The sequence below is a fragment of the Olea europaea genome, chromosome 5 (assembly GCF_002742605.1).
Source record: "Olea europaea var. sylvestris chromosome 5, O_europaea_v1, whole genome shotgun sequence".
NCBI lineage: Eukaryota > Viridiplantae > Streptophyta > Magnoliopsida > Lamiales > Oleaceae > Olea > Olea europaea.
Genome location: NC_036241.1, coordinates 13,160,722 through 13,172,211, shown reverse-complemented (window position 1 = coordinate 13,172,211; position 11,490 = coordinate 13,160,722). Strand labels below are relative to the sequence as shown.

The following is an 11,490-nucleotide window of genomic DNA, read 5'->3' as shown; positions in this document are numbered from 1 at the left end:
CATACACCCAAATCTGCAACACATACACTTATTATGCATAAATGTAATATACTAAAACTTTAATTTTAATTATAATAAACATTTACCTGCACTGCTAAGGGCAATCCATATGTATCATATTTATGCATTGACCCCCGGGCCTCGAGTGTAATCTGGTGAAGACATGTACGGCGTCTTCATATAATTTCCGACCCTATGGATAGTTGTTGAACGCATCAATGTCGTCATCAATTTCCAAATGAAAAATGTCGATAGCAGTCTTCTTGTGATGACACCTCATCACACTCTCGAGGATGTAGACCAGCCCAAGTTTCAATCTATCTAGCATCTGGTCGCACCCTCTGATCGCGACCATCAACTCGGGTAGATGCATCGACCCATGTCCCTGGAAGTACGTTTCGTACAGCCTATTGCTTCTCTCAATGGCTGCATCGTCGTCCATAATCCTCAGTCCAGTGATCAAGCTAAACTTATATATCGAGAAACTGACGACCTTGCCCCCAGGTGGAAGTGGAGAGAATCGTCGTCGACTGGCCTCAGAAGCCGACATAGAAGTGCATCGATGATTTGTCCTGAGTATTACACCTCTCGCATCTAATACAGTGGCCACAAGAAGGACTGTCGCAGCATATCTCCGTGATGATCATCAAGCAGCTCCAACACTACAGTAAAACTCTCAAAGCTACTATTCCAAGTAGCTTTCCCTGCCATCCGTCTCAACTCCCCATCTAAATGATACTCCATCCTGTAAAAATTCAAATATTAGAACATTGAACAATAGATAATAAAGTAACGCATAATCTCAAAAAATCAAGGCAACCGAATTATAACTGCCATACAATACGCAAGATATTCACGCTAATAACAAAATAAATTCAATGCAAATTTAAAAATTAAAATAATTTAGTTATAAAGAAAATTAATCTTGTATATTACATTTGGAAAATATATTTACAAAAAAAAAATTCAAATTAAATACATTTTTAAAAAAAATAAAGAATATAAATATTATTTAAATAAATTAGAACAAAATCAAAGATTATTTCATAAAAGAAAAATAAAAGGAACAAAACAAATTGTTAATTTCGGACAATAGTATATATTCAATTATTAAATTATATAAAAAAGGCAATTATAAAAAAAAATTAACATAATTATTGTTTAATCAAATTAATATTGTAATCATTTAGAAAATATATTTACAAACAAAAAATTTCAAATTAAATACATTTTTAAAAAATTTAAAGAACATTTATATTATCTAAATAAATTTGAAAAAAAAAATCAAAGATTATTTCATAAAAACAAAAATAAAAGGAACAAAATAAATTGTTAATTTTAGATAATATTCAATTATTAAATTATATAATAAAAGACAATTATAAAAATTAAATAAATAAATAACATAATTACTATTTAATCAAATAAAAAAATTAATTAATTATAAAAATTGATAAAAAACAAATAAAAATTAAATATATATATCAGTCGGTGCAAATTGTTAACTGTCTCTACCCGACTGTTAACAGTCGGATAGACTCGACTGTCACACAGTCGTCATCTTCCCTAAGTCGAAATCGCCATTGTCGACGATAGAGAAGTTCAAAAATTACAAAAAATTCACATTTTCACCCCATCATGACCTACAATCTAACTACTCATGCATGAAGATCTAATTAAACCAAATAAACGTAAAAATAATGAATGCAAAAGCTAGAACAAAATAATAAACTGCGAGCGCAACAAAACCAACTGGAATAGCGCCCGGTGGTACGTGCAGGTCGTCGATTGAACGTTGGTGGTTTCGGCCGGTGGTTGATCGGTCAGTTTTTCAGGCAACTGTGGCGTCGATTTTTTTCAAAGGTCGGTCGGTTAGATTTCACTTTCAAACAGTCTGTATAGGGAAGAGGTAAAATCGCCCTTTTAGTGTAAAATTATATTTTAACCTAATTTTTTTATTCATTTAATGGGTCAAATGTCAATGTTAAAATTTGCTACAGTCCAAGAGTCATTTCCATGTATTTCTTCGTTAGTAACCTGTGTTTGAGTCTCATACGAGGAAAATGGTTAAATTAACAAAAGAATATTGTTAGTAATGATCAAAGTAAAGTAACTAATTAATTCTAAATAAAATTTAATTTCCTCCATAAAATTCTATTAATAATTTTGAGAAAATCTGCAACAAAATTAAAAAATTGCTAAAAAAATCAGATGCTAAGCGAAAAAAAAATGTATATTAAGTAATAACCGGTGAAATGTATTCACCAAGTGCATATTTGGTATACAATGTTGAATAAAATTAGATATTACATAAATAAATTTTTACTCTTTTCCGGGCTAATGACTAGAGTGAAGTCATAACAAGGTAATCATACTGGAACGTGCAAATCCCAATTCATTGGGGCTTTCGATACAATCAAATAGAAAGCTCCAAGGGCGACCCTTTTTTTTTTGTCATTCGAGAAAAAAAATTCATTCTCTTCATAAAAAAATAACAGCAATAGTGAAATTTATAGTAAAAGGAAAATCCTCCAAGAGTGTACCAGAATCAAATATTTCGTGTGCTTTTGGGAAAAAGAAACAGTTGAAATAGAGAACCTCACAGCCATCCAAAAATACAGCTACAAGAGAATGCTTCTTAAATAGAATAATAAGGTAATATGATATTTCTATTGGCCTCACCCTAAGATGAGAGGGAAGGTCGATTTGCCTCTAGCTCTATAATCAACCCTCCCTAATCCCTAAAAGCCCTCTTGAGGGCCTAGCCCTCTTTCTCAACTCCAGTTCCAGCGAGAGTAAGATCGGCATTGGAATTGACCAAAAAATCAGGCTAAAGCCTTTGATCTTAAGATGATAGCACCCAATTTTTCCGATTCGACAGTCCTATGATTTTTTTTAATTGTTCGTTGTCATCGAATACGGTTTTTCAACAAATAAATGGTTAATTTAACTACCGGTCCATTCAATGTGATTTCTAAGCATAAATGAAGAAAGACTCATTGAAAATGGCTGGTTGGATTGGTCCAACCAAGAAAGACATGGGATCTTTTGTCAGGCGAGGGGAGTGAATTTAACCACGTAGATACCCTCACTGCTTCCTCAAAGTGGTTTAAAAGCCAGGCTAGCAGCTTTCTCAGCCTTTCTTAAAGACCTTTTGAAAATGATTATCCAAGTCTCGTGGAGCTAAATAGCAGTGACTAGGACCCATCAAGTAGAACCCCTTTCCTAGTGACTATAAGCTAAATGCATTTAGTGAACGCCTTGAGGATACTGAGTTCAATATTTTTGATGTGTAACTCTGTTATCTCTATCTAAACGAATAAGTCTTCCGGTGGTCTCCCTCCCACCCAAAACCCCTTTAATGTCCAATATATTATTTGATCTGTTTATGAAACAAGCCATAAATAAATGAATAAATTGATGCAAACTAGTAAATGCAATAAGTTTGACCAAACTTTTCTTATTATCATAAAAATTAATTTTCAAACTTGAATTCTTTAATTCTTAAAAAGAAAAGTTGGGCCGGTTACAAGTTTGAAAAATCTGGGTGTAAAAATTACAGATTATGTACAAAGTAAAGACAAGTGTGTGGGCCCCATGTTGTATAAAAATGCCAAAAATGTGTATGGGACTCAGAACTGTGAGTTTTCTGTATGTATTCTGACAAAAATCCTTCTGTACATGTAGAAGGGTTGTACAAGTTTAATGATGCATTATTGACTTAATTCAAATAAATACATCTACCTAATAGTCTTCCTATATCATGTCTGCTAATGGATTAAATAAAACCAACAAACAGTTGAAACCTTGCCTTTTTTGACAGAGAAGAAGGAAATCATTTGGAATTTTTCGAAAATTTATTTGAAATATCACTAATCAAAGAATCTTTGAAACTTTCTATAGTTGCAATTTCATCATTTAGTTCGGGTGACATAGCATGTTAGAATCCAAATAAGACGGGATTGAAAATCAATAATAACTAATTTCATTTCTAGAAATTATAAACATGTCTTTTGATCCCATTTTATCTTTTGAGACAATAACATCTTTTACTCTCACTCTACAATCCTGTTTGGTCACAATTTTTTAAAATTTAATTTTTAACTATGCATTTTATAGAATTTACAATTTTTGTCAACTTTTGCTATATCAATTGCTCAAGAACTATTTCTTTCTTAGTTTTTTCCTCTTCCAAATGGTCTGAATAATACTAACACAGTACCCCAAAAAAAAAAAAAAAAAAAAAAAAATTTTCGGTCNNNGTACCCCAAAAAAAAAAAAAAAAAAAAGTGAACTTCTGGTCTTGTCACCGTTAATGCAAATCTGCACACGTATAAATATAAAAGCAAATTTGTGTCTTTTAAACTTTTATTATTATAATATAAATGACCTAGATATGTTTGAGCTCATTTTTTTGTTAAAATGAGTTTTAAAATAGGGAATTTTTTTGAGAATGTGTGATTAAAATTATATATTTTTTTAAAATTTACGTACAAAATATTTTATTGAGAAAATGTGTGATTGAAATTGAATTTTGAGAAAAATGAGTTTTCAGATAATGTGAGTCAAACATGGATTTAGTTTAACACTTTAAAAATAACTACTAATACTTAGAGCTTGTTTGAGAGTGATTTTGAGAATTGATTTTTTGACCGTTAGGAGAAAAGTGGGGTTCACTTATGAGAGAAAAAGTCAAATATGACAGCTGAAATAGTGAAATAAAGGTCAAAAAATTAATTTTTTTTGAAAAAAATCACTCCCAAACAGACTCTTAAATTCATTTTTCCAACTATTTTTACAAAACTATTTTTTTTCTCAGATTCATTTTTAATCACATATTCTTACAATAAAATATTTCGTACGTAATTTTTTTTTTTAAACTATACATTCTTAAAAAACCACTATTTTAAAAATCATTTTTCCAAAAAACTCTTTTTATAGGTTGTCAAATTGGGCTTAAAATCTTTTGCTCGTTTTAGCCCTTTTTGGATTGAAAAGTCAAACTCACTCTCTATTTTAAAATATTAATTTAAAAAGCCCCTTGGAACATAATCTTGAGGATCAATTCTTTAAAATACTTATTTTATGTTTAAAGAGCCTCTTAAAAATGTCCCTGTACTTAAAATCTTTTGCTCATTTTAGAATATTTTCAAGAGATTCTCTATTTTTAAAACCTTTTTTGATTTCAATTTTTTTCAAAATAGATTTCTCTCTCTTTTCTTTTCAATCATACATTTTTCAATAAAAATAATATTACACGCAAATATAAAATCTTTTCTTATTTTTTAACCACACTTTTTCCATCAATCTACTATTCGAAAATGCATTTTTCCAATTTAATGGGGCTCAAATAAGTCCTAAAGTGTATATTCTATAATTTGGTGAGTATATATAAATTTAGAGAGTTAAAGTTTTGGAGTAATCTAACAAGTTCTTTATATTTATCGCTTATATTTTATTTTAACTAGTTTTTCTCTAGATTATTTTATTATTTTTCTACATTGAAAATTGAAATACTTTGAATGCATTTAATTATAGAGAATGAAATTTGGCCCCACTTTCTAAATTAAAATCTTAATTTAAAAAGTCTATTGAAATATGATTTTAAAAATGGACATTACTAAATGCACATCAGACCTTACATAATGAGTTATTTAATGTCGCTTGTCACTCTATCAATTGTCAGTTTAAAAACACAATCAACTTTTTTCATTCAAACTTTTTCGTCCACATCATTTTTTATAATCTCTTATTTACCATTTTTATATACAAATAACATAATCCTCTAAGAATTGACTCTTTAAAATAGAAAAAATCTCATGTTTAAAATGTCTCTTCAATATGATATTAGCCCTTTTTGAAAAAATTTTACATTAATCTTACCACATTGACATAATCAATGACAGAGAGACACGTATCAATACATAATTGGATAATTTGAAAACAAAAACACAACGCTCAATTACTATCCGTCACACCGTCCTATTACCTTCATCATTGTTGTTGATCCAATCCAAGGAGCATTATTCTTTTTATACCTTGGGAAAAAGGAGAAAGAAATGGAAAAGAATAAAGAAAAATCAAAGGCCGTTTCTTCGGGATTGAAAAATTCTGTAATTGCTGACCCAAAATCAACGCCACCTAAGAACCCCATCCCCAAAGCAAAATCAGTACATTTGACCAGTGTGAAGCCTTTTTTTTTTTTTTTTCCCGACTTGTAAGAAACCTGACACCTTAAAACAAGAAACACAGCTGTAATAAACAAAATCGCACAAACAAACAGGGCTTCTGACACATTACATGGCATAACGCTCCGAACAATAATAAAGAAAGAAAGTCAACAAGGGGAAGATTGTCCTTTTGGCAGCAATTCCTGTCCTGCTACCGTTCTTGATTTTATATTTTGCTTTTTTTGATCTTTTTACACTTCGATTTTGTTTGCATATGCCGAACTAGTTTGTATAGAAATTAAGTGGGCAAGATAGTGAATTCTTGACCTGAAGAGTGGTGGATCGGTAAGTGTGGAAATTCTCGGATACCCAAGTTTCGATTTTTGTTCAAAAAATCTTGGTTCTTTAAGGAATTTAATTTTGATTGTGTTTTTCTTGGTGGGTTTTCGGTCCATGATGATCAAGATTCATTTTCTTTGATTTTACAGGTTTTGGATTTTCAATTTTAGGAAGTTTATAGTAGATGTTGAATTGGAGAGGTGGAACATCTGAATTATATGGATAATTTATGCTGTTTCCAGGTGAGGATTTGTTTTCATTATTTTTCTGCTTTGTGTTATCATTTTGCGTGTCTTAATTCGGTCATAAGAAGGCTGGTGATCCCATGAAATTGGAGATGATATTTGTAATTTGTCTATATTCTGGTTTAATTCAATTGGGGTTTATGAAAATGGAATTCTTCTATTTATTTATTTATTTTTAGATAAATTGTGAAGTATGGTTGAGTTATTTTTCTGCAAATTGGCATATTCTTTTGACAAGAAAGAATTTCATTTGATCATTTCCTCGGGTTCGGCAAAATTGTTGAGGGTTTAGCCCCTGTTTGACAACCATTAACGTGAGGGTTCCCCCCCCCCCCCCCCCCCCCCCCCCCGGGGGGGGGGGGCCCCCTCCCCCCCCGGGGGGGAAAATGAGTTTTGAAATAGTAATTTTTTAGGTTCCTCTTTTTTTTTCCTTTAGCTTGCAGGAGGACGTTCTTCAAGTGGTTCCGGCAAGGGAAGAAGCCATCAGGGGCCTGTAAAGTATGGGTTCAGTTTAGTAAAAGGAAAAGCAAATCATCCTATGGAGGATTTTCATGTTGCTAAGTTTGTACAGCTAAACGGTCGCGAACTAGGATTATTTGCTATTTATGATGGGCATTTGGGAGATACTGTGCCAGCTTACTTACAGAGGCATCTGTTTTCCAATATCTTAAAGGAGGTTTGTTTCTTTGAATGAATTATCATGGGATTGACAACTTTGTATTGTGTGTTTTATATATTGAGACTAGCACGATTTTTAAATAATCAATGTATAAATGGTATAATATCCTATATTTGATCATATGAGCTTTCAAAGTTTCTCTTTGGTTCTTTTTGTTAAAAATGTTATTTAAATAATTATTTACGAATGTTGCTCGAATCTTGGTTCATGGTACAGAATATTTTTTTTTTACCTTTAAACGGATAGGTGACATTTTAATTGGGATATCCCCAAAAGGAGAGAGTGGGAATTTGTTGTAGGGTGGAGAGAGTATTAGAATAGCTGAAAATTTTACGCATAAATTTGACCATAAGAAGTTGATATGAGTGGAACTTCAAGAATAATTATATATCACTACCGGAAAATATTCTGAGGCGCATCTATTAATTTTTAGTAACTATTAGTTTTAGCCTTGTGCATTGGACCCACATTATATGCTGGAGGGTCGTATCCATTTTTAAATGGTCGGACTCATTCTCTATGATTTATTGTCATCTTGCATTGAGTTGATTTGATAATAACCAGATTCAAATCTCTCTGTCCTTTCACCGTCTACCTTGTTTTTTCTTTCTTCTCATGTGTCACTTATCACCACCAAAGCATTGCCGAGAGTACCATCTTCTCAATTCACACTATAAAATGCCATCAGAGGCGCCACTATATCATAATTAACTTTTGCATTACTTAGAAGGATTAAGGTTTTCAAAATTCGAGTTTTAGATCAATACAAATTATCCTAACATGTTTCGGAGAAAAATTGTTCTTATGCTTAGCCAAACAAACTCTTATTGGGGATTAATCATTAAATCTTTTAAACACGTATCTAATACATGCTTGCCCTTTGTATGGATGGTCAACTCTGTTGTGCTAAAACATGAGTTTCATCTTTTGCGTACGTTTCACATAGAGTAATATGTTCTTGTTATTTCGGCGAGCTCTCTCTCTCAAAGTTGTTTGGATTATTATGGTCCTGTAACTCCTATTTGAAATGATTTTTGCTTTTGCTTTTGCTTTCACTTCTTCTAGTTTTTTGTGGAAGCTACCTTAATTTTCATTTGGAAACTAATTTTTAAAAAAGTTTCTTATTTCTGAATTGCTTTTAAAGGAAGTCATATTGACCAGTTTCCTCTAAAAGCTCTTCTAATCGGAAAAAGCACTTTCATAAAATTAGCTAAACGGGTCTAAAAATAACTTTTGAATCTTAAAAGCTCCTTTTGACTTTTCAATAGTTGTGCCAAACAGACCCGATATATATGACATGAACTTAGAAACTACTTTATCAACTTAAAGATAGTGATGCGTCTTTTGAAAGTTATATATTAGGCATTGATGGGTTTCTCCTCCGACCGATGTTATACAGGAGGACTTTTGGACCAATCCAAATAGGTCTATTGCTAAAGCCTATGAGAGAACTGATGAGGCAATTCTATCGCACAATCCTGACTTGGGACGAGGTGGATCAACTGCTGTGACGGCAATTCTCATAAATTGTCGACATCTGTGGGTAGCTAACGTTGGAGATTCACGAGCTGTCCTTTCCAGGAACGGGCAGGCTATACAATTATCCATTGATCATGAGCCGAACACAGAGCGAGGAAGCATTGAAAACAGAGGTGGATTTGTCTCAAACATGCCAGGTATTTTTAATCCTAAAAGTTTAATTTTAAGAAGCGGTATTGTACTTGTTATAACTAGCTGCTATTTATCTGGTGCATCTGGTAATTATGCTTGAATCTTTGATGCAAGTTTGATTATCGATTAGTCTTATGACTCCAATGTAGTGCTTTGGGAGAATTGTACTATTAGTTCCCAACTGATGGACCTTGTTGCAACTTCATCCCCATCCTGCGTCATCCCTATTGGATCATTTTTGCAGCATTGTTTGTCCTTACTAGGATTCTTTCATTCGACAGTTGAGAAGTTAATTTTTTGCTTAAAAGACTGTTATGCCCTTATTTCTAGTTAAAATAAATAAAATAAAATAAGACAAAATTGCAGCGGGGTTCCCTAACCTTTTCATTGTGTGAAAGGTCCCCAACCTTCGAAGGTTGTGACCACCATCCTCAACCCTTCCTGTATGTATCAGAATCAGACGGATGAAATAGGTGTAAGTGCAACCCATTGCATATCGTAACTCAGTAGTCAGATGACAACACGTTCTACTTATGTTTTATTTGACAACACATTCTACTTATAATTTTATTTGAGGCATGTGGATATGCCTCTTTATTCTTGGAGTTAAAAACTTCAATAGCTTATATTATGATCTGAACTCGAAGTCAATAAAAGCCATTTGTGCAGAAGTGTTCTTGTTAGGAGAATGTGACAATAGTTGAATCATAGTGGAAATTATAAGGACTGATTGTTATTTGGGACAATTTATGATACCTTTGTTAATATTTTTGACTTAAGATTATCACATTGTATTGTATTTCAATTTGAAATTTTTTCTATAATTCTTGAAAAATCAATGTCGTTATTTTGATATAGAGCATATCTTTTTACAGAAATATAACATAGTTTTTAATGGTTTGCTGTATTCAATTCATTAAATCTCTTCTAATGTATTTCTATACCAGGAGACGTTGCACGAGTGGATGGACAATTGGCTGTTTCTCGTGCTTTTGGAGACAAGAACCTTAAACCTCACTTGCGGTCCGATCCTGATATTACCGATGCTGATATTGACGAGGATTCTGATTTCCTGATCCTTGCTAGCGATGGTTTATGGAAGGTGACAACCCCGTCTCCATGTGTCTTTCCATTTTATTAGTTCATGACTCAACTTTTCTTTTTCCACCCTTCCATTCCTTGCGGATCCTCCAGGTAATGTCCAATCAAGAGGCAGTTGATCTTGTGACGACGATCAACGACCCACAGAAGGCAGCCAAACAGCTATCAACGGAAGCTTTGAATCGAGAAAGTAAAGACGACATATCCGTCATTGTCGTCCGATTTAAGGGGTAAAATGTCACTTTGATCCTTGCATGAGTTGCAATTTGTTAGTGTACAGAATCTGCAGATCGTCTTCCTTTTTAATATTTTGTTACTACTGTTGTGTGGTTTATTATAAGCTCGATTTCTTCCACATGTAGATTTTTACCAGTATTTCTCTGTAATTTGTAAAAGATTTCAATGACCCATTGTCATTTCTTTTAAACCATGATTCCTTGTAATATTAAAAATAGGGAGAATTTCAACGATTTAATTGAAGAAGAACTTCAAGCTGTGTCTATGGAGGCCGTTGAACATGCAGCATAGTTTTGGTATGCACTCGTAAGTTTAGTTTCAAGTAGTCTGGATAGCTCGATATTCTTGCAGCTCGGAATTATAAATTGTATATATATCTTTCATTTGCTAGCAAAAGGTGACGTGTCATTGTGTCAAAAATTTATTGGGGAAATGGCAAGTGGGAAATTAGAATCGAGTTTTTTAACCTTTCATGGAGTGTGAAAATCGCTCGCAACCTTCAAAATTGAGATTTTGATTCCCCAACTTATTTATCTATGAGATTGACTTCCCAAATAGGAATGGCCAAAGGATAGGTTCAAGCAGAGGGCTCCATTTCGTGTCCTTGCCCCTTTCTTTGACCCATCGCGGACATCCCCTCAGGGAGCTTAATTCAGCTTCAATTTAGATACAAATTTATAGATGATTTATAAAATTAGTCAAAAGTTAAATATTAATTTTAATTACACGTAATATTCAATACTCATTATTATCCACACATTTTGTGGAACTTTTTGTTCTTATTATTTTACTATTTCACTTTATTAATCATTTATAAATTTGTCAAATCGAGGATTATTAATAATAGATATTAAATATAAATAAAATACTTAAATAACAATAAGAAAGGTGTGATCAATTTAGATTTTAATTGATTTCATTAAAATTTAGGCATCCTAAATTCAATTTTTAATAGGTTTTTCATTAAAATCTAAATATTGTCGTAACTAGTGAATTTATAAGGATTTTACTAGTTAGAATGATTTTAGAGAAAATTACCAAAAAAACC

At 32.3% G+C, this 11,490-nt stretch overlaps 1 protein-coding gene across 2 annotated transcripts; it reads left to right on the top strand.

Moving 5' to 3' along the window:
* Nucleotides 1-6,215: 6,215 nt before the first annotated feature.
* On the top strand, nt 6,216-10,727 carry LOC111394712 (probable protein phosphatase 2C 10). Of its 2 annotated transcripts, none has more exons than XM_023020658.1 (6): nt 6,216-6,515; nt 6,659-6,751; nt 7,198-7,430; nt 8,833-9,109; nt 10,052-10,206; nt 10,299-10,727. In XM_023020658.1, exons 2-6 carry the CDS (start codon nt 6,739-6,741, stop codon nt 10,437-10,439), a joined length of 819 nt encoding a protein of 272 aa, XP_022876426.1. In that variant the 5' UTR covers nt 6,216-6,515; nt 6,659-6,738; the 3' UTR covers nt 10,440-10,727. The 2 variants fall into 2 exon arrangements, with proteins under 2 accessions (XP_022876426.1, XP_022876425.1); XM_023020657.1 differs by having other exon boundaries at nt 6,217-6,515; nt 7,191-7,430.
* Nucleotides 10,728-11,490: the final 763 nt, after the last annotated feature.

What these genes read in the sequence shown, in the direction of transcription:
- LOC111394712 (XM_023020657.1), top strand. Translation starts at nt 6,728, where the DNA reads ATGGATAATTTATGCTGTTTCCAG. An exon ending in ATAATTTATGCTGTTTCCAG is followed by an intron (nt 6,752 to 7,190) that starts GTGAGGATTTGT and finishes TTTTTCCTTTAG; the next exon opens with CTTGCAGGAGGACGTTCTTC. An exon ending in TTTCCAATATCTTAAAGGAG is followed by an intron (nt 7,431 to 8,832) that starts GTTTGTTTCTTT and finishes GATGTTATACAG; the next exon opens with GAGGACTTTTGGACCAATCC.